This window comes from Perna viridis, chromosome 14, assembly GCF_037379345.1.
Source record: "Perna viridis isolate PV_CMFRI_1.1 ecotype Kerala chromosome 14, ASM3737934v1, whole genome shotgun sequence".
NCBI lineage: Eukaryota > Metazoa > Mollusca > Bivalvia > Mytilida > Mytilidae > Perna > Perna viridis.
In genome coordinates, this window is record NC_142458.1 from 6,246,208 (window position 1) to 6,270,124 (window position 23,917).

A 23,917-nucleotide genomic window follows, 5' to 3' on the forward strand; every position below is an offset into this window, starting at 1 on the left:
AAATTTTGACATGAATAAAAGTGTTCAGAGTGATGAGATCTACCAGTGGTAAATTGTTTGTTGCGCCATATTGGAGTTATTGCCCTTTTTTGATGTTTTATGGCTATTTTTTATGTTACTGCTTCAAAAAACTTCTCCTTGGAAACCACTTGACCAAATCTGAACCAAACTTGGTATGAATCTTCCTTACGGTATCCTGCATAGAATTGATATGGGTAGTATTTTTGATCTGTCGAAAAAAAATGGCTTTAAAATAGAACATAATCGAATTTTTGAAATTTGACCTATCACTGGAGATTGGTTTTAAAAAATGATAAAAAAAAATAAATGGTTGTCTAATTTAGAACATGAAAAAAGTGGTGAGATGACAACAAAAATGATTGTTTCTAATAGATGGTGGAACAAAGTGTTTGTTTTTTATTGGACCTGGAAAACAATTACAAGTTATTTTTGGCCAAGGGGTTAAAAAAAGTTTGTCTCCGAAAAAAAAACATAGCCCCTTTTGAAAATCAAATGGTTGTTGCCTTAGCAGTCCCTACCCCTTTTCAGAGACATTAAAATTTGTTAAAACATGTTTGAAATGGTTAAATGGTTTTTAAAGTTAATAGTATTTTAAAATGGGGAACCCCCTTTCGAACTGCTTTGGGAAATCTTTAGTAGAATATATTGTAAGGTGTAGCAAAATATCCCCTGCGTCTATTTTGCTAGAATCAGTTTAATATGCTGCGGTTATATCATGCTGCACTCAGCGAAATTCTCTACACTGTTTTTTACCGCTCAAACTGGTTTTGTGCTGTTTCGCGGAATTTCACATATTCAACTGTGACGTTATGTCGTAGACATTTTCAGACTGGAAAAGCCCGTTTGTGCGTTTTTGTGTCAAAATGAAAGAATGGCTTTTTCCGAAAAGTTGTTTTCCAAGTTAATGGGAAACAAAACTCAATCTCGTGGCACAAGAATGGTCAAGCCTTCGGAGTATACGACGACGTCGTTGTGGCGGAAAACACGAAAAGGAGGAGTCTCGACTGGGAAATTACAACGGTAGGATATTTGCTCAAATTCATCATCATTAGTATTTCAATGTTACTAGTATCTATAAATGTCGAATTTTAGTGACACTTCTATAATGGTATATGTTCATTAAAAAGTAATAATAAGAAATATATAACGTTAAAATATCGTTTGCGCGATAAAAACGTCCACGACGTCACATCGATTGTACAGCGCCACCCATAGTTACCGCTCGAAGTTTCATGCAAACAGTCGCACAATTTATCGCTCTCGAAAAAAATCACATTTATACCAGAAAAATGCTTCAGAAACTTGAAGATTTCTGGACATTCAAGGATTGGGAAGTTTTGCAGGTTGGTCAAAATATAGTTTTGTCCAAAACCAGCCTTATAAATCTTTTATTTTTGAAAATAAAGTTCAGGAGAGTCGGAGTCTCTTGACAACGATAAACAAACCTTGGTTTTTCGAAAACCGAGCGATGTATCCAAATTTGCTTGTCATTTCACCTATCCAAGTCCTTTCAGCTGCATCGTGATAACAATAAAAAATAAAATAAAAGCCCGCTAACACTTCATTTTCAATAGCTCCCTCACACGATACTTACATAAGGCAGAAAATCCTTGGTTGCACAAAGCTCAAATTTCTTTTGTGCCCATGTGGGTTGACATGCCTACTTGTGGGCTATAGGCTCTGTGAGCTAGCAATTAAAACTGAGCTCAGCACGTCGGACAATAGAACAAAGCAGGGCCTGTTCGTTTGGTCAATCGTTCTTGTCCTGAAAAGACGACCTTACACCATAATAAATTATCTCTCTAATACAGTAGTTACAATTTTCAGCAAAGAAGGATTATCAGAATGTGGTCAAAATATTGAATTAGAAAAACATATCAGTTAATTAATTGCTCGTTAATTATAATTGCATCATCTATAAAGATGATTCCACGGAAAGATGTCTGTAAAAAGCTCACAAAAAGACTTTGTGCTTCTTGTGTAACCCAGATATCGAACAACCAATTCTCAGCACTACAATAGAATAGAATAGTTTACATGCACATCCAATACTGAAGTAAATTTATGACTGACCAAATTCGACTCTGTAAACAAATAATGATAATCCCACTATGTTGCAACTTAAACCGTTCGTTTTGGAAGTGATAACATATGATTTCATATTCAATTACACTTTTTTTCTGTCGAATGAAGCTGGGACTATGTAATACACAGGACTAAATGAGGCCCAACCTCAGTCGATAAAAACATAAATCTATATACTGCTACCAACATTTTTTTATTCGCCATCCATGCAGTTACTTTTGGGCTCTGAATTTATCTTATTTTTGTTTTTGTTTTTGTTTTATTTTTGTTGTTGTTGTTTTTAAAATATTACCCGATTTAGTCAATAAATCTAGACTTTCCCTTTTTGCTTCCAGAGAAAGGAAGGAAGGCCAAAGTTTGGTCCTTTGAGAAGAGTCCGTGATGCCTCCCCTGACACTAAACAAACATCAGTGAAGAAATCGTCAGACGACGCTGTGCCTGGACTCAAAACCTCTGTGGTGAGTTTTGGATTATAATCAATGTACATAATATGCATGCCTGAAAAGGCCAGAATATTATACTTCTTGAAATCCAGTTAAATCGACTCGTAGTCTATATTAGCACACGGAGAATCAAATACAACACAAAAATACACATACACGCACACGTGCACTTAATGCAAAAAATATGTATATTAAACTAAAGCCTTGGTGGAAGTTGTAATATATAGTTTCAACCTTGCGTCGAGAAACATATCCCATACCGAATTCAGGTATGATTAAAAGTGAAAGCAGAAAAAAAGAAAGTTTATTTTTCTCTTTGTTTAACTTAATTTAAAAAAAAAACAAACAGAATCCAGTCGACATTTTTTCATGTTAGCTTTAAATGTGTTTATTTCTCTTTGATAGAATCCAAAACCCACACCAGGACGAGGATCCTATGGGTCAAAGAAACCTAAAGAAACTGTAAGTGGAGCGCTTAGCGGATCTCTCGCTCTCTTTTAGAAAAAAGTAGGCAAAAATAATAGTCTTAATTCCCTCCTGTTTTTCCAAAAACCACTTAAGTTTTGAATTAATTATTCTACATCCGTTTCTGTTTTTTTTTTTGTCGCACTGAATGTTATAGCAGTCAATTCCCGACCTGTAGCCGACGGGCATCGAATTATTTGCAGTTTTGTTTTGTTTGGATGCCAAGTAAAAAGAAGCAATTTACATTTATATTAAATTCACATGACTGCATGCAGAGGGTAATAAGTGCTTACCGTCCAAACATATTGGTCTGCAAATCAACCAACACCTGATCGTCAAACCTCTGCAACTCAAATGAAGCAGACGACATTTCAATCTTCAAATGTAAAAAGCGAAACAGTCGGAAAATTGTATATTAGAATGATAACAAACAATAGCGTGTTTATAATTAGACCATTGCATACATTTGTTTTCAGGTTGTTGATGGTAACAACAATGTCGACGATGATATTTCTGCCATCCCAGGATGGTACAATATTCAAGACTTCCGGGAGCAGTTTGAAATCGAGATGCAGGTGAGTAACCTGTATGATTGAGTTCCTAGCAGGTAACCGTGCTCATACAAGAAAGATGAGAATAATCATAAATACTTTTGACATGCAAACAGTAAAGATGACAGCACAGCACAACAAAAACAAAACAAAATAATAAAAAACAAAACGACAAAATAAAAAACAACAAAAAACGAACACAAAATAGAAAAAAAACCGAACCAGACCACAACAACACTTTTAAAAAAATAACAAAGAAAACAAAACTGACAAACAAAAAAAGTTGCCCTTGCGATATTTCTGTTTGCTGTATTTGATAAAATTTATGACCAACGGTGTGCTGGAACATGATATACACAATACACGTACAAAATTTAAAACAAATTCACACAAGGGTTTCATAATAAAACTCAAGTTAAGAATTTCCACAATTCTGATTCTTCGTCATAATCTTCAACTTAAAGTGATCTGAAACAATTAGTTGATTTGTACCAACATCTTTAAAAAATGTATCTTTTTTTTCCAGATGCCATTCTACATGGGCTGCTGTATCTCCGACGATGATTTTATTGAGCACATCAAGGTAAAATGTCCGACCTCTAAGTCTATCAGACCTATAGTCAAGGAAAATCAATCTCACAATGAGACACACGGGTCTACAAAACAACAAACATCTGACCGTCAAACCTCTGCATCTCAAATGAAGCAAACGAAATTTCAACCACATGTTAAAACTGTTCCGAACAAAGTTGCCGTCGTACCTAGGAATTCCAGTATGAACAATGGACCTCAGACAGACATGGAAATCGACCAGGACATAGCAAACATTGCCGCGCAACTCATGCGGGGAGAATCTACACTTGAAATCGCCAAGAGGCTAGCAGAGCCCATGACTATAAAATCTCAACCTGTCAGAACACGTAATATCAGAATATCAGACTCCGAGGAAATTACCGCCAATGTTATTGAAAAATCCTATCCGCTACTTCTTCATAAATCCGTAACGAACACTAAGACTCCTTGCCATACACCAACACTTCCGGTTCAAATTCAGAAAACATTTAGTCAGATTCCATTCTCAACGAAATCTCGTCTACAACGCTCTATTATGAAACTGAACTTTTTATCCACCAAACAAAAAGCGGATCCGGAGAAGGCACTCTTCCGGTCGAAATCCGACTGTGAAGTGAATCACATAAATTTCTGGGATCCGGCATCACAGCAATTTACCGCAATCCCTGCTTATCAATATCAGTCATGCAGCACAATTGAATTGATACCGGAACAAAAAATCATACTCTCACATGTTAACCGCAAGAGAAAACAATCGGAAGTTGAGTTTCAGCCAGCACCAAAACGACAAAACACTGGAAAGGCTAAAAAGCAACAACCAACAACGAATCCATTCGATATTTTCGCCGTACCTATCTACATCCCGACAAAACAAAAACAAAGGAACTAATGACTCTTTTCTCTGTGATAAAAACAAGGACTGTGATATTTTATCATTTATCTTCTATATTTTTTGTATCACATTTGTAAACAATTATTTAATTTTCATATTTATTTTTTTATATAATTTTGTATTGTATCTTTTTTTACATTTAAATTTTTTTGCAAGAGGTCGGAGAACGGATTTTATTTCATCACGAACTTAAAAAAATGTTTTACATATACATGTATTCGTTCGTATCAATAACTCAGTTCAACGACTGCTTCCTCCAGTTCATTTCTTTATCCATTCTTTCACTGTCTAATTGCGTTTTAATTTATGCACATTTTTATTCCCATTTCTCTATAATCCGTTTTTCGACCTCGGTTTTTTTCACGTGTGCTTAGGTCATGTGTGGGAGGCAATCGAGGGAATGAGAGCGATGGTGACAGAAAGGTTATAAATGGAGTTGGTATAAGTGCCTGTGTGTAAGTTAGTGAGTCCGTTCTATAGAATAGAGATAGAAAGGTTGTTAATGAAAATTGTTGAGTGAAAGGTGTATGATGAATGTGTGCTTGAGTGAATGAACATTAAATTCTTTGTAAATATGTACATTTTGAAAATATATTATTTATGATAAATGGTCTTTTCTTTTATTTAAGGTGGTAGACCTAGGGTAAGGGACGTAATTCTTGAAATCGGTGATATGTTTTTATCATATTCAGTTTCATCGAAGCCTTTCAAGCTTTACTTTGAAATAGAGTGAAATTAGTCCAAATTACTTTGATGCTTACATGAGATTGATGTAAAATGCTGAATACAAACGTTCCAATGATTTTTTAAGATTTGTGTCCCTTACCCTAGGTCTACCTCCTTAACGTGTGTCTTTAAATTGAACATATGGATCAAAGAACAATCACGAGGCTTTTAAGGTTAAAAACCGATGCTCAATCAGGGCATCGCATCGAACCATCATGCACTAAACTCTAATAAAACAAGTTGAAAAAAAAACAAAAACAATTAAAGAAACAACAAAGAACACATACAAACAGCATTTAACTAAAATACAACAACAAACAAAGAAAAAGAGCAAAAGAAGAATAAATGATTAATGTAATAAAACTAACACAAAATAATACAAAATAATGCATATCCATGTACTATCAAAACTTAATCTAAAACCACAACAAATACAAACCGATCAAGAATAAATCAACATAACAAAAACAAATACGTTGTATCACAAAACAAGACATGTACATGTACAAGCAATCATAACTGAAACTTAAACAACAACAAATCTAATCCGAGGAACAAATATAAACCAATGAAGAATTAACTAACCAATCGAATGCAAATAAAACAACACAGAAGCATATCGAACATAACTGAATTAAAATCACATCAAAACAATAAAAGCATAAATGAATACACTAACCGGAAAATAGTCGATGTATATTTGTCAAAAAAAAAGAAGTTTAAAAAACTACATTAAAATGAACACACAGTCACTGAAACTGAACCATAAACCAAACGAAACATTCAACTAACGTCTTTCAAAAATTGGCCATAGATAGTATACTAGGTGCGCCGAACGAGTACACTAGGTGCACTGGAAGAATAATCGTCATTTGCTATTTTCAGACAAGACAACATTAAGTACTTCTCCGTCTAAGAATCTGGCAAGATGTATATACGGTGTGAAACATGATGGAAAAAAATGCAGAGGCTTTACTGCATTAACCAATTAATTATACCTGATAACCACAAGAAATTACCATCAAAGTGTTTGTAAAATTTACCTTTTTAAGATATTGATATATCAGATTTCAGTTGAAATGGACTACGGATAAATGGCGGGAAAATTTTCCCGCACTCTTTCCCTATATAAGCAGTCAAAAAATATCTACGTCACAGATGTTTCAGGATAAAATTACATATCTTTTTGGTTGTTTTCTAGATGTACTGAATATATTTTAGGCAAAAATGACTACATTGGGAAAATGATGTGCCACCAATTGCCTGATTCTTACACAAAATGGTACTAAAATATCTGTCCACTGGCACCCAACAAAATTTCCACACTAGTTTTGGGTTTCATAAAAAAATCTCAAATTGAAATTTTCTTCAATTCCTAGAGATATTAACAAGAAGCTCCCGGGAGCCTGAATCGCTCACCTTGTTAAATTTTGTCTTTCAATGGCAATAAATTTAACAAGAAGTTTACTAATAATTTTGACCCAAGACGACTTTGGTAGGACTTATCATAAGGATAAATACATGGCTTAACAGATAAAAATGAAAATTTTACCACAGAGAGATCTCATCATGCTGGACACTCTTACCCAAAGTCAGATTTTGGCTAAAATTAACGGTTTTGGAGATATATAATCAAAAGTCTACAGTTTGACCCCTATGTACTATTTTTAGTAATGGCGGCCATGTATTTTGATGGATCAAAATTTAAACATAAGTTTTGTGTAAGGAACCCCGAGGACATACAGAGTTTGGTTCCAGTTGGTCAAATAGTGTATGAAAAGATTTTTTAAAGAAATAACATTAAAAATAGAAAAATAGCAAAAAAAAAAAAAAAAAAAAAAACGTTCGAAAATTCCAATAACTCCAACATGGCCTAACAGATAAAAAATAGAAATTTGAACACAGATAGATCTTTTCATGCTGAACACTTTTAACCATATTAATGATGGCCATGTATTTTGATGGATCAAAAATCTAAACGTATCTTTGTACAAGATACCCAAGAAACATTCATACTAAGTTTGTTTCCAGTTTTTACCGCTCAAACTGGTTTTGTGCTGTTTCGCGGAATTTCGCATATTCAACTGTGACGTTATGTCGTAGACATTTTCAGACTGGAAAAGCCCGTTTGTGCGTTTGTGGGTGTCAAAATGAAAGAATGGCTTTTTCCGAAAAGTTGATTTCCAAGTTAATGGGGAACAAAACTCAATCTCGTGGCACAAGAATGGTCAAGCCTTCGGAGAATACGACGACGTCGTTGTAGCGGAAAACACGAAAAGGAGGAGTCTCGTCTTGGAAATGGGAACGTCATTACAACGGTAGGATATTTGCTCAAATTTATCATCATTAGTATTTCAATGTTACTAGTATCTATAAATGTCGAATTTTAGTGACTCTTCTATAATGGTATATGTTCATTAAAAAGTAATAATAAGAAATATATAACGTTAAAATATCGTTTGCGCGATAAAAACGTCCACGACGTCACATCGATTGTACAGCGCCACCCATAGTTACCGCTCGAAGTTTCATGCAAACAGTAGCACAATTTATCGCTCTCGAAAAAATCACATTTATACCAGAAAAATGCTTCAGAAACTTGAAGATTTCTGGACATTCAAGGATTGGGAAGTTTTGCAGGTTGGTCAAAATATAGTTTTGTCCAAAACCAGCCTTATAAATCTTATATTTTCGAAAATAAAGTTCAGGAGAGCCGGAGTCTCTTGACAACGGTAAACAAACCTTGGTTTTTCGAAAACCGAGCGATGTATCCAAAGTTGCTTGTCATTTCACCTATCCAAGTCCTTTCTAATGCATCGTGATAACAATAAAAATAAAATAAAAGCCCGCTAACACTTCATTTTCAATAGCTCCCTCACACGATTCTTACATAAGGCAGAAAATCCTTGGTTGCACAAAGCTCAAATTTCTTTTGTGCCCATGTGGGTTGACATGCCTACTTGTTGGCTATAGGCTCTGTGAGCTAGCAATTAAAACTGAGCTCAGCACGTCGGACAATAGAACAAAGCAGGGCCTGTTCGTTTGGTCAATCGTCCTTGTCCTGAAAAGCACGCCCTTGCACCATAATAAATTATCTCTCTAATACAGTAGTTACAATTTTCAGCAAAGAAGGATTATCCGAATGTAGTCAAAATATTGAATTAGAAAAAAAAACATATCAGTTAGTTAATTTCTCGTTAATTATAATTGCATCATCTATAAAGATGATTCCACGGAAAGATGTCTGTAAAAAGCTCACAAAAAGACTTTGTGCTTCTTGTGTAACCCAGAAATCGAACTACCAATTCTCAGCACTACAATAGAATAGAATAGTTTACATGCACATCCAATACTGAAGTAAATTTATGACTGACCAAATTCGACTCTGTAAACAAATAATGATAATCCCACTATGTTGCAACTTAAACCGTTCGTTTTGGAAGTGATAACATATGATTTCATGTTCAAAATACATTTATTTTTTTTTCTGTCGAATGAAGCTGGGACTATGTACTACACAGGTCTAAACGAGGCCCAGCCTCAGTCGATCAAAACATGTAAATCTATATACTGCTATCAACAGTTTTTTATTCCCCATCCATGCAATTACTTTTGGGCGCTGAATTTATCTTTTTATATCTTTTATATATATATTTTTTAAATATTACCCGATTTAATCAATAAATCTAGACTTTTCCTTTTTGCTTTCAGAGAAAGGAAGGAAGGCCAAAGTTTGGTCCTTTGAGAAGAGTCCGTGATGCCTCCCCTGACACTAAACAAACATCAGTGAAAAAATCGTCAGAGAACGCTGTGCCTGGACTCAAAACCTCTGTGGTGAGTTTTTCAATTATACTCAATGTACATAATATAAATGACTGAAAAGTTGACAGTTAAATCGACACGTAGTTATATTAACACACGGAGAATCAAGTACAACACATATATATATTACACTGAAGCCTGGGTTGAAGTTGCAATGTACACTTTCAACCGTGTGTAGAGAAGCACATTCCGTACAGAATTCGGTTATGATTAAATGTGATAGCAGAAAAATATAGTTTTTATTTTTTGTTTTTGGTTTAATTTGATTAAAAAAAAAGAAAGAATCCAGTTGACATATTTCTATATTAACTTTCAATGGGTTTATTTCTTGTTGACAGAATCCCAATCCCACACCAGGACGAGGATCCTGTGAGTCAGAGAAACGTAAACAAACTGTAAGTGGAGCTTTATATTTAACGTATTCAGTTTTCAATGGCTTGGCGGATCTCTCGCTCTCTTTTTGAAAAAAAACTAGGCAAAATGCAGGCAAAAATAATAGTATTAATCCCCCTATTTTAAAAACCACCGAAGTTTCGAATTATTCTAGATCCGTTTCTGGTTTTTGTCGCACTGAATGTTATAGCAGTCAATTCCCGTGCATCTGACCTGTAGCCGACGGGCATCGAATTATTTGCAGTTTTGTTTTGTTTGGATGCCAAGTTAAAAGAAGCAATTTATATTTATATTAAATTCAAATGTATGCAGAGAGAAGCAAGTGCTTACCGTCCAAAACAGTTCCTTTAAATATAAAAAGCGAAACAGTCGGAAAATGGTATAAAATGATAACAAAAAATTACGTGTTCATAATTCGGTTATTGCATACATTTTTTTTTAATTTTAGGTTGTTGATATTAACAACAATGTGGACGATGATCTTTCGGCCATCCCAGGATGGTACAATATTCAAGACTTCCGGGTGCAGTTTGAAATCGAGATGCAGGTGAGTAAAGTGTATGACTGAGCTCCTACCAAGTAACGGTGCTTATAAGAAAAGGTTAGTAAAATCATCAAATATTTTTTGACATGTAAACATTACAAACACAAAAGACACCACAAAAAATAACAAACGAAACAAAACTGACAACTGACAAAAACGAAAAAAACTTGCCCGTGCGATATTTCTGTTTGTTGTATGTAATAAAATGTATGAATAAGGTTTGTTGGAGCATACACAATATACATTGTATGTACAAATTTCAAAATAAATTCAGGCAAGGGTTTCATAGTAAAATCTCAAGTTAAGAATTTCCAAAATTCTGATCTTTTCGTCATAATCTTCAATTTCAAGTGATCTGAAACAATTAGTTGATTTGTACCAAGATCTTCAAAAGAATGTATCTTTTTTCAGATGCCATTCTACATGGGCTGCTGTATCTCCGACGATGATTTTATTGAGCACATCAAAGTCAAATGTCCGACCTCTAAGTCAGTTAGACCTGTAGTCAAGGAAAGTCAATCTCACAATGAGACACATTGGTCTGCAAATCAACCAACATCTAACCGTCAAATCTCTGCAACTCAAATGAAGCAGACGACATTTCAATCACGTGTTAAAACTGTTCCGAACTAATTTGCAGTCGTACCTAGGAATTCCAGTATGAACAGTGGACCTCAGACAGACATGGAAATCGACCAGGACATAGCAAACATTGCCGCGCAACTCATGCGGGGAGAATCTACACTTGAAATCGCCAAGAGGCTAGCAGAGCCCATGACTATAAAATCTCAACCTGTCAGAACACGTAATATCAGAATATCAGACTCCGAGGAAATTACCGCCAATGTTATTGAAAAATCCTATCCGCTACTTCTTCATAAATCCGTAACGAACACTAAGACTCCTTGCCATACACCAACACTTCCGGTTCAAATTCAGAAAACATTTAGTCAGATTCCATTCTCAACGAAATCTCGTCTACAACGCTCTATTATGAAACTGAACTTTTTATCCACCAAACAAAAAGCGGATCCGGAGAAGGCACTCTTCCGGTCGAAATCCGACTGTGAAGTGAATCACATAAATTTCTGGGATCCGGCATCACAGCAATTTACCGCAATCCCTGCTTATCAATATCAGTCATGCAGCACAATTGAATTGATACCGGAACAAAAAATCATACTCTCACATGTTAACCGCAAGAGAAAACAATCGGAAGTTGAGTTTCAGCCAGCACCAAAACGACAAAACACTGGAAAGGCTAAAAAGCAACAACCAACAACGAATCCATTCGATATTTTCGCCGTACCTATCTACATCCCGACAAAACAAAAACAAAGGAACTAATGACTCTTTTCTCTGTGATGAAAACAAGGACTGTGATATTTTATCGTTTATTTTTTATATCTTTTGTATCACATTTGTATACAATTATTTAATTTTCATATATATTTTTACATAATTTTGTATTGTATCTGTTTTGCATTTAAATTTTTTTATGCAAGAGGTCGGAGAACGGATTTTCTTCTTCTCGAATTATTGTTATAAATGTATTAGTTTTTATATACTATGAATAACTTAGTCCAATGACTCTTTCCTCCGGTTCATTTCTTTATCCATTCTTTCACTATTCAATTGCGTTTTCATTTATGCACATTTTTATTCCCATTTCTCAATAATCCGTTTTCCGACCTCTGTTTTTTTTCACGTGTGCTTAGGTCATGTGTGGGAGGCAATCGAGGGAATGAGAGCGATGGTGACAGAAATGCAGTTGGTGTAAGTGCCTTTGTGTCAGTTAGTGAGTCCGTTCTATAGAATAGAGATAGAAAGGTTGTTGATGAAAGTTGCTGAGTGAAAGGAGTGTGATGAATGTATGCTTGAGTGAATGAACATTAAATTCTTTGTAAATATGTACATTTTGTAAATATATTATTTATGATAAATGGTCTTTTCTTTTATTTAAGGTGGTAGACCTAGGGTAAGGGACGTAATTCTTGAAATCAGTGATATGCTTTTATCATATTCAGTTTCACCAAGCCTTTCAAGCTTTCATTTGAAACAGAGTGAAATCTATCCAAGTTACTTTGATGCTTACATGAGATTGATATAAGGAGCCTGAATACAAAAGTTTCGGTGAATTGTAAGAGTTGTGTCCCTTACCCTAGGTCTACCTCCTTAACGTGTGTCTTTAAATTGAACATAGGTTTCTAAGAACAATCACGAAGCTTTTAAGGTTAAAAACCGATGCTCAACCAGGGCATCGCATCAAATCATCATGCACTAAACTCTAATAAAACAAGTCGAACAAAAAAACAATTAAAGAAACAACAAAAAACACATACAAACAGCATTTAACTAAAATACAACAACAAACAAAGAAAAAGAGCAAAAGAAGAATAAATGATTAATGTAATAAAACTAGTACAAAATAATACAAAATAATGCATATTCATGTACTATCAAAACTTAATCTAAAACCACAACAAATACAAACCGATCAAGAATAAATCAACATAACAAAAACAAATACGTTGTATCACAAACCAAGACATGTACATGTACAAACAAACACAACTGAAACTTAAACTAAAACAAATCCGATCCCAGGAACAAATATAAACCAATGAAGAATTAACTAACTAATCGAATGCAAATTAAACAACACAGAAGCATATAGAACATAACTGAATTAAAAATTACATCAAAACAGAAACAAAACAATGGAGGAATAAATGAGTACACTGGAAAATAATCGATGTATATTTAAAAAAAAAAAGAGGTTTGAAAAACTAAATTAAAATAAACACACAGTCACTGAAACTAAACCATAAACCAAACGAAACATTCAACTAACGTCTTTCAAAAATTGGCCATAGATAGTATACTAGGTGCGCCGAACGAGTACATGTGCACTGGAAGAATAATCGTCATTTGCTATTTTCAGATAAGACAACATTAAGTACTTCTCTGTCTAAGAATTTGGCAAGATGTATATACGGTGTGAAACATGATGAAAAAAAATGCAGAGACTTCATTGCATTAACCAATTAATTATACCTGATAACCACAAGAAATTAACATCAAAGTGTTTGTAAAATTTACTTTTTTAAGATATTGGTATATCAAATTTCAGTTGAAATGGACTACGGATAAATGGCGGGAAAATTTTCCCACACTCTTTCCCTATATGAGCAGTCAAAAAATATCTACGTCACAGATGCTTCAGGATAAAATTAAATATCTTTTTGGTTGTTTTCTAGATGTACTGAATATATTTTAGGCAAAAATGACTACATTGGGAAAATGATGTGCCACCAATTGCCTGATTCTTACACAAAATGGTACTAAAATATCTGTCCACTGGCACCCAACAAAATTTCCACACATAAATCTCCAGTTCTGGGTATCATAAAAAATCTCGAAAAGAAATTTTCTTCAATTCCTAGATGTATTAACAAAAGGCTCCCAGGAGCCTGAATCGCTCACCTTGTTAAATTTTGTCTTTCAATGGCTATAAATTTAACAAGAAGTTTACTAATAATTTTGACCCAAGACGACTTTGGTAGGACTTATCATAAGGATAAATACATGGCTTAACAGATAAAAATGAAAATTTTACCACAGATAGATCTAATCATGGTGAAGACTTTTACCCAAGTCAGATTTGGCTAAACTTAACGGTTTTGGAGATATATAATAAAAAATCTAGTTTGACCCCTATGTTCTATTTTTTTTGTAATGGCGGCCATGTATTTTAATGGATCAAAAATCTAAACATAACTTTTGTGCAAGATACCCCAAGAAATATTCATGCTAAGTTTGTTTCCAGTTGGCCAAGTAGGGTCAGAGGAGAAGATTTTTTTAAAGAAATAACATTAAAAATAGCAAAAAAAACCTTGAAAAGGGCAATAACTCCTTAATGGCTATATAGATTAAAATGAAAATCTGACCACAGATAGATCTCTTCATGCTTTTACCCTATCAAAATTTGATTTAACCTAACTGTTTTGGAGATATATGCGAAAAACGCAAGTCTGACCCCTATGTTCTATTTTTAGTAACGGCGGCCATGTTTTTGACGGATCAAAATGTAAACACAACATTTGTGCAAGATACCCCATGGAACATCTGTGCAAAGTTTCATATAATTCCTCTCAGTAGTTTCAGGGGAGAAGATTTTTGAAAAATTGGTAACGGACGACGACGATGGACGCCAAGTGATGGCAATAACTCACGTGGCCACACAAAGTTCTTTTTGTAGATTTCACTAGGGGCGACGACTGCCGAAGAACACCCACATTAAACGAGTGTGCGAAAGGAAACAAGTTCTACGTACGAGATCTTCTATAGCGTGTTTGGCACAAGTAAATGCTTTTTCCATGTCTGTCCGTCTGTTTTGATGCGCATCTCCTAGAAGATACTAAATTTTATGAAACTTTTTAAGCAGTTAAGAACGACATACAGTGCATATTGTGTATTTTGAACATATTGGTACCAGTCTTGCATTGCATACCCATGAGCGTGAGCGGATGTACGTCAAACATAGAGGGTATGAAAATATAGTGCATTTTCTTTTTGTTTCTTTACAAACTAATGTTTTGACAAAGAATTATTCAGATATGAACAATAACAACTTATAAAAGAGAGGAAACACAACACTGTAGGATGACAAACATTTTGTTACGAAAATTAACATTACAACATAAAAATGTTCCTCAGAAAAGGTTGGTTTGACGAATGCAAAACGAAAATGAAAGAAGAGAAAATGGATATTTATAGTTCAAGACTATTTTTCTGTCCGATCGCCGTGGACTCACCTTATTATTTTGCGGGAAATGAATTTTTCAGATGTCCTTAGAAATGCTACATAAGTGAAAATTTTATTGAATCAACTTGCATATATTTATTATTTTATTATATTTTTGTTTTAAATCCTAAAAATATGCACTTCACTATAGAAATCTATGGGAATATTAATTCAATACACATGTTCTATATACAATCCACTAAATTTTGCTGGAGTTATTTCCCTTTGGTTTTTAGAACAAGAGTAGACATATATTTTTATAGGCAAAAACAATCTTCGCTTTCATTTTAGTTATTCTCGATATCCAATTTTTATTATATAGCCATTGCTATTTTCAACATTTCTGAACGGCGTGGTTTTGGCGGGAGAAAATGCGATAGAAACTATCGAAATACACTCGATAAATCATTGCTATCCACATAGAAAAATTTCTACGCATTTCCATGAAAAAAAATACTTCAACATGAACTAAAATATTAATTTTAGCTTTTGTATATTTAAAATTAAATACAATTATATAATGTCATAGCTTTCTAATGAGCCCGAGTAATTAATATTTGATTAATATTTGAACTTTTCCAAGTCCAATTAGTTGAAAAAGTTCAAATATTCATTACTTGGGCTGATTAGGAAGTTTAGACACTATATTAATGTACCGTATCACAGAAAAGCTTGTTTTAACAACGGCATTTTGATAAAATGACGATAACTGCTGGTAAAGAAGAAATTATGAAATTCTTAAAATTCACATTTTTTCGATTTTATAGTAATTGTAACCCCAAAAAGAAAATCTAAGCGCCTGTATTAATCAGATATGTTAGGTACATCATTACCTTAATCATGAATGCCTAAAATATGAGTACTACCGTGTCTGTAAATGAGAATTCTGTTTGATACTGAGACCAGTTTTCTAGGGGCAAGGGCAATATTTTTGGCATTTGTAAAAAAATTATTCTTGAAAATTAGTTTTTCGTGGTTCATTTATGTAGAAAATCAAATTACACCAAATCTGAGACATTTTTGTCTTCATTTTACCCCAAAACCCTTAGTGTTACCGCAAATTTCTTGGTACCATTGTAAAGTTGAGACATTGGGCTACATGATGATACCTATATTTGTTTAGTTTGTTCACACATGCTATCCTAGGAAGACTTAGACGCTCGTATAATTGAGTCACAACAATCTTGGCTTTTTAACCCAGTGGGACACAAATATAGGCTTTTACTGAGAAAGAATCTGCGAATATTCTTTGTTGACAAATTGATTCTATAATGGGAGGTATAAACACCATGGAGCTGATGAGTGGGGGATGCACGGTGAACCTTCCCAGTCCATGGTCTACGACACATTACCCTACGTACCCCATTAAAATCATTTATGTACATGTACATGTACTTAATATTGCCACTGGAGAATATTAGGGCGTTGTATAAAACTTGTGGAGTATTTTTAACGTGTATACTTTTCTAATTTATGAGACTATGGCGAGCGTAGCCGGCCAAATTTTTTAAAAGGCTTTGTAGGGGTCAGAATATTTATTTTCAATTCACTAGCCAAGATTAGAATATTTATTTTCAATTCACTAGCCAAGGTCAGAATATTTATTTTCTAGCAATTTGCAAAGTCAGATTATTTATTTTCTGGTATGGTGAGGCCAGAATATTTATTTCCTAAAACATCTGGGACAGATTATTCATTTTCAAAATCTGCCAACCCCCTAAGAAGCTAATGGTCGTCACCAAAAGCTTCGCGATCAAAACAAAAAATTTGTATTTGACCTCACCCACTCATTCGCTGTCGTAATGGTCAACGATAAACATCTGTCAGAGGTTTACATCGGTGAACTTATCAACAGATGCTATTTTTAGCGTCAAACCACCAAATGCTTGAGCTGTGTACATGACCTAAATAGCAAACGTTGAGGTAAGAACAGAACGCTATGTTATGTGTTAATTATTTTTACAAAAAAAATATATAGCGAATTTTATGTGCAGTTATTTTACAGTATTTATTTATATCAGTCTTTTATACAGACAGCTGCGAGTAACGCTATGTTTTGATTGTCCAAATGACAACATATGTTCATGTAGACCATGCAGAGGCGGGTCAAGATATTTTGAAAAGGGGGGAGTGTCGGCTATTTCTTGTTCGCCAAAATCAAAAAGAGGGGGAGTTCAGCAACAATTTAAGCCAATCTTTTCATTCTTCATGCTCTCAGTAATTATCTGATGACACAATCCTAAATCACAATCCCAATTTTATTCACTTTTTTAAGACTGATTGATTGATTGTTGAGGTTTAACGTTCGAGCAGCAATATTTCAGCTGTATTCAGGCGATGAACATGAAATGGATGATAAAATGAACATGAAGTAATGATGATGATGATGATGATGATGATGATGATGATGATGATGATGATGAAATGAAATCAAAGTACTGAAGTGCTGAGTCAATGAAGGCCTTCATAGTTTGCTCTGTTCACATTTTAAATCATAAAAATGGATTGTATAATATTTAAACAGGGAGAGTAATTTTTAAACCTCTTTTTCGAAGGAGAGGGGTATACAGTTTTACCCTTGTCTGTGTTTTCATTTTTCCGTAATACTTTTTTACGTCACAGTTTTCTAAGCAACTTCTTATCAGAGCGGCTTGAAATTTTAAAACATTCTTTCTGTAGGTATGCCATCTGATGGTATTCATTTTCGAATAAATCGACAACCTCCTTTTTACCGAGGACTTTGTTTATTTTTTTACTTATAAATTATATTTTGGAAGTTGAAATTTTCGTCGCACTTGTCTAAGCATCTACTCATCACAGGGGTTTAAAATTTTAATATATTCTTTCTGTAGTTATGCCATATAGTGGGATCTATTTTCGGATATTCCTGTCTACCGTGGACTTTGCTTATTTTGACATTATATTTACAAGTTGAAATTTCTGTCGAACTTTCCCAGCAACTACTCATCAAAGTGGCTTGAAGTTTAACACCAATATACTTGTACTTACGTATGTCATATGGTAGGATATATTATCGGAAAAATCGACAACTTAATTTCGGTTAATTGAGGACTATTTTTTACTTTATATTTTGAAAGTTGACATTTTTGTCGCGTTTTTCTCTGCAACTACTGATCACAGTGGCTTGAAATTGTAATACAGTTTCCCGTAGTTATGCTTTATACTGGGATTCATTTTGGGGAAAATTCGACAACTTCCTCTTTACCGGGAAGTTTTTTTTTTCTTTTGACTATAAAGTAGGATCCTTTTTGAACAAATAAATCGACAACAACTTCCTGTTTACCGAGGACTTTGTTTATTTTCCTTATATATGTATCGTGGGTGAAAGCAGGGGTATCACTAGTGAGTCATCGCTCACAGATTTCTTGTGGAATTCTTACTAATTTGGACGCAAAGCTTTTTTTCAAAAGATATTTTATAAACCGAGCAGTCAAAACACCTAGACAAAACAAATTGGAGAAAAATTACCCACAACGTTTTCAACTTTTCAGCATAGATTTAATGATACACATTTAAAAATATACATGTTAAAACAATCTCCTATGTTTTTTTTCTGTTCCACCAATTTCACTACAAAGCATTTGCTTCTGCTTTTCCCAAAGTCATATAGGTGCATTGTAGGCTTTTGTAGCTGAACAACTGTTGAATCCGGTCAAAGCATGTAAATTTGCCTTTTTGTTGTCTAATTACCAAACTATGAATTAAATGAACATACAAACAGACAAGGGCATCAACACAGCAGCCCAGCCAGTAGTAGGAGATATTCTGAGTTCTATCCGATTACACACGGGTGGATTCTGTCACCTCTACAGTACTAAATACAGTTACTAACAGAATCCCAATTAGGAGCAGTCCTGAGAGACTCAAAAGGGTATTCAAACAACTTGTATCTTTCAGTGCTTTTGGATTCCATATACTCGATGGGTAAATCAGAAAATTAGTACCATTCTAATTAACTGCATTGGTGTGAAATATTCCAAATGAACATAAACTAGAGACTTTTTGTGTATAAAATCTTTACCAATTAACTAAGACAAGAACTAATATGTTACACATTTTTCAAGGGGTGTTGTTAATTGTTATGTGTTAAGGTAACAAATGATAATAGGAATATAATTATGGAAACTGAGCTTGTTACATCAATTTTGATACTGTTTACAAAGAGCTTTGTGCAGCTTTGTTTCGCTGTCTTAATGGTCAACGATAAACATCTGTCAGAGGCTTACATCGGTGAACTTATCAACAGATGCTATTTTTAGCGTCAAACCACCAAATGCTTGAGCTGTGTACATGACCTGAATAGCAAACTTTGAGGTAAGAACAGAACGCTATGTTATGTGTTAATTATTTTTACAAAAAATATATATAGCGAATTTTATGTGCAGTTATTTTACAGTATTTATTTATATCAGTCTTTTATACAGACAGTTGCGAGTAACGCTATGTTTTGATTGTCCAAATGACAACATATGTTCATGTAGACCATGCAGAGGCGGGTCAAGATATTTTGAAAAGGGGGGTGTCGGCTATTTCTTGTTCGCCAAAATCAAAAAGAGGGGGAGTTCAGCAACAATTTAAGCCAATCTTTTCATTCTTCATGCTCTTTGTAATTATCTGATGACACAATCCTTTCAAATTTTGTATTTTATTCGCTTTTTTAAGACTGATTGATTGATTGTTGAGGTTTAACGTTCGAGCAGCAATATTTCAGCTGTATTCAGGCGATGAACATGAAATGGATGATAAAATGAACATGAAGTAATGATGATGATGATGATGATGATGATGATGATGATGATGATGAAATGAAATCAAAGTACTGAAGTGCTGAGTCAATGAAGGCCTTCATAGTTTGCTCTGTTCACATTTTAAATCATAAAAAATGGATTGTATAATATTTAAACAGGGAGAATAATTTTTAAACCTCTTTTTCGAAGGAGAGGGGTATACAGTTTTACCCTTGTCTGTGTTTCCATTTTTCCGTAATACTTTTTTACGTCACAGTTTTCTAAGCAACTTCTTATCAGAGCGGCTTGAAATTTTAAAACATTCTTTCCGTAGGTATGCCATCTGATGGTATTCATTTTCGAATAAATCGACAACAACCTCCTTTTTACCGAGGACTTTGTTTAGTTTTTTACTTATAAATTATATTTTGGAAGTTAAAATTTTCGTCGCACTTGTCTAAGCATCTACTCATCACAGGGGTTTAAAATTTTAATAAATTCTTCCTGTAGTTATGCCATATAGTGGGATCTATTTTCGGATATTCCTGTCTACCGTGGACTTTGCTTATTTTGACATTATATTTACAAGTTGAATTTTTCTGTCGAACTTTCCCAGCAACTACTCATCAAAGTGGCTTGAAGTTTAACACCAATATATTTGTACTTACGTATGTCATATGGTAGGATATATTATCGGTAAAATCGACTACTTAATTTCTGTTAATCGAGGACTTTATTTTTTACTTTATATTTTGAAAGTTGACATTTTTGTCGCGTTTTTCTCTGCAACTACTGATCACAGTGGCTTGAAATTGTAATACAGTTTCCCGTAGTTATGCTTTATACTGGGATTCATTTTGGGGAAAATTCGACAACGTTCTGTTGACCGAGAAGTTTTTTTTTCTTTTGACTATAAAGTAGGATCCTTCTTGAACAAATAAATCGACAACAACTTCCTGTTTACCGAGGACTTTGTTTATTTTCCTTATATATGTATCGTGGGTGAAAGCAGGGGTATCACTAGTGAGTCATCGCTCACAGATTTCTTGTGGAATTCTTACTAATTTAGACGCAAAGCTTTTTTCAAAAGATAGTTTATAAACCGAGCAGTCAAAACACCTAGACAAAACAAATTGGAGAAAAATTACCCACAACGTTTTCAACTTTTCAGACACATAGATTTAATGATACACATTTAAAAATATACATGTTAAAACAATCTCCAATGTTTTTTTTTTCTGTTCCACCAATTTCACTACAAAGCATTTGCTTCTGCTTATCATACGATTGAACCAATTTTTTGACATGTATGTCTAAAAGGCTTTAAAATTAGGGTTTTCCCAAAGTCATATAGGTGCATTGTAGGCTTTTGTAGCTAAACAACTGTTGAATCCGGTCAAAGCATGTAAATTTGCCTTTTTGTTGTCTAATTACCAAACTATGAATTAAATGAACATACAAACAGACTAGGGCATCAACACAGCAGCCCAGCCAGTAGTAGGAGATATTCTGAGTTCTATCCGATTACACACGGGTGGATTCTGTCACCTCTACAGTACTAAATACAGTTACTAACAGAATCCCAATTAGGAGCAGTCCTGAGAGACTCAAAAGGGTATTCAAACAACTTGTATCTTTCAGTGCTTTTGGATTCCATATACTCGATGGGTAAATCAGAAAATTAGTACCATTCTAATTAACTGCATTGGTGTGAAATATTCCAAATGAACATAAACTAGAGACTTTTTGTGTATAAAATCTTTACCAACTAACTAAGACAAGAACTAATATGTTACACATTTTTCAAGGGGTGTTGTTAATTGTTATGTGTTTATGTGTTAAGGTAACAAATGATAATAGGAATATAATTATGGAAACTGAGCTTGTTACATCAATTTTGATACTGTTTACAATGAGCTTTGTGCAGCATGTTTGTTGGTACAAATATATGACGTACAATATCTATATTTTTGATGTTCTTCAAACCTTCGTAAGTTAGTAACATGACTTTAATAATGTTGTAAACAGCAGAAAAAAAGAACAAAGCATCAGAAAAGATCTATTCATGGTTTCTTATGTGTATATATATAAATAGGTAACTCAGTGCAATAAAGACTACAATTATTGTACATTGATAATTTTAAAAGTTTTCCATAATTATACTATTTTATAAATTAAATCTGATTTAAAATATAGAATGACTGAAATAATGCATGTACTTTAATGTACAGCATATGATGTTAAGTTGATGTTCTCTGCTTCCAATGAAAAGTTACGCCCCTTATGAATAAATTTTCGGAAATCAAGAAATTTTAAGCATTGCTCTTTTATAGGTTCCTATATAATGTATGTTGTCGTATTTTTTGCAACTTTAAAAAAAATAGGGGTTTTGTTACACTAGCCTCCTATCTCGATTTAAAGTGCTGCAAATCAAATAAAACTTGCAAAATGTGAAGTGCAAAAATAAGTTATAGAATAAGACATATTGCCTGTTCAATATCACCCTTGTATTGGCCTGAGGCCTTCGTATAAGCCTGAAGGCTTCAGCTACGTATTCTGAGGTGTGGGTATTCTTACGATTTTGGTTATTCAAACAGGACGACAAGTTTATGTATTCGATATATCAGGTTGGTCCAGAAATTTATAAATGGAGAAGTTTCGATTTCGAAATTTGTACTAAAAAATTGGGACAACCAGGATATCATTTGTTCATTTTTGCTCGATTTTTCACAAATTTGACAAAAATTTCCTACCCTTGATGAATAGCGGAACCCTGACCTGGATCCAGCAATACTTTCTGATGTTTTTATTTTCTGTTGTAGGTAAAGCATGGCAGAAGCTGCTTTCTCTGCTGGTGTAAACGGTGGTAAATGGGAGAGCGTCCTTTATTTTGTAACCGACGCAGGCAACAGCAACAAACCAATTCACAAAATACCAAATGAAAAATTGGTTAAGAAATTCAGGAGAATCGTAGATGAAGATGAAATTATTCGGTCAGTGGGAGTTTACAAACTTCCGCTTTTTGAAGTAATCCCACCTGTCGAAAAGATCCCGGTGTTGGAAGATCTTTTTCACATGTTCATTTTATTTCAAACAGATGAAGGGTGGTGGTCCATTGAAAAATGCCGAGACGCCATTGTCCTTCAGAGAGGTGAGTTCTGGCGTGATGTTTGGAACAAGAATCGACATGCGAAGCGTAATCGTCCCATTCACCTTTACGTAATGGACCGAGGCAGCCGGACTGTGTATGACCTCGTTGAACAACTGTATCTTACCGATGAACTCAACAAAACGTACCATGTTCTTAATGATAATTGTCAACAATTTGGTAAACGCGTCTTTGATTACTTAGCTATGGATTTAACGCTAGACATGTACGATTTTATGAATAGTGATGATGCCCTGACCCAGATAGTACGTGAGAGGTTGGAAAATAAAGATCGTCCTCAAATATTAACCACCAACCCCTCACCTCAACCAACAAACGTTGTTACAGACATGATGGTTGGAATATTTAGGTACTTTGGTACTGGAAGACGGTCGAATTGTTTTTGAGGGTATACATGTTTTGTTTTGACTATTTATTGTGTAAATATGTATTTACATATGTACCATTTATTACTCTAGATTATAATGCATGTATGTCTTCCTATTCACCAATATTAATACATGTTTTTACGTATATGTTTTTCAAAACTACCTCAACTTTTTTTATATTTGGGAAAAATTGCGTCATTTATTTTTAATTCGGAAATTTGTAAAACCATCTCAACTCTTGAATTGTTTTTATTAATAAATTAAGGAGGTAGACCTAGGGTAACTCCTAAAAATCATTGGAATGTTTGTA

The 23,917-nt window shown here is 34.1% G+C and overlaps 2 protein-coding genes and 1 pseudogene across 4 annotated transcripts; all 3 read left to right on the forward strand.

Moving 5' to 3' along the window:
• Positions 1 to 1,133: 1,133 nt before the first annotated feature.
• Positions 1,134 to 5,638, forward strand: LOC148597924 (uncharacterized). The gene is made up of 5 exons (XM_088562295.1): positions 1,134 to 1,364; positions 2,442 to 2,564; positions 2,955 to 3,011; positions 3,491 to 3,589; positions 4,092 to 5,638. The coding sequence occupies exons 1-5, from the start codon at positions 1,254 to 1,256 to the stop codon at positions 5,025 to 5,027; spliced, it is 1,326 nt and encodes a 441-aa protein (XP_088418421.1). The 5' UTR covers positions 1,134 to 1,253; the 3' UTR covers positions 5,028 to 5,638.
• Positions 5,639 to 8,257: 2,619 nt separating this feature from the next.
• Positions 8,258 to 12,458, forward strand: LOC148597925 (uncharacterized; annotated as a pseudogene). The gene is made up of 5 exons (XR_015918678.1): positions 8,258 to 8,396; positions 9,468 to 9,590; positions 9,917 to 9,973; positions 10,420 to 10,518; positions 10,927 to 12,458. The product of XR_015918678.1 is annotated as an uncharacterized LOC148597925 (transcript).
• A 4,713-nt stretch (positions 12,459 to 17,171) lies between these two features.
• Positions 17,172 to 23,903, forward strand: LOC148597926 (uncharacterized). Of its 2 annotated transcripts, none has more exons than XM_088562256.1 (2): positions 17,172 to 17,245; positions 22,893 to 23,903. In XM_088562256.1, exon 2 carries the CDS (start codon positions 22,900 to 22,902, stop codon positions 23,623 to 23,625), a length of 726 nt encoding a protein of 241 aa, XP_088418382.1. In that variant the 5' UTR covers positions 17,172 to 17,245; positions 22,893 to 22,899; the 3' UTR covers positions 23,626 to 23,903. The 2 variants fall into 2 exon arrangements, with proteins under 2 accessions (XP_088418382.1, XP_088418383.1); XM_088562257.1 differs by lacking the exon at positions 17,172 to 17,245 and adding an exon at positions 19,190 to 19,657.
• The last annotated feature ends 14 nt before the right edge of the window (positions 23,904 to 23,917 follow it).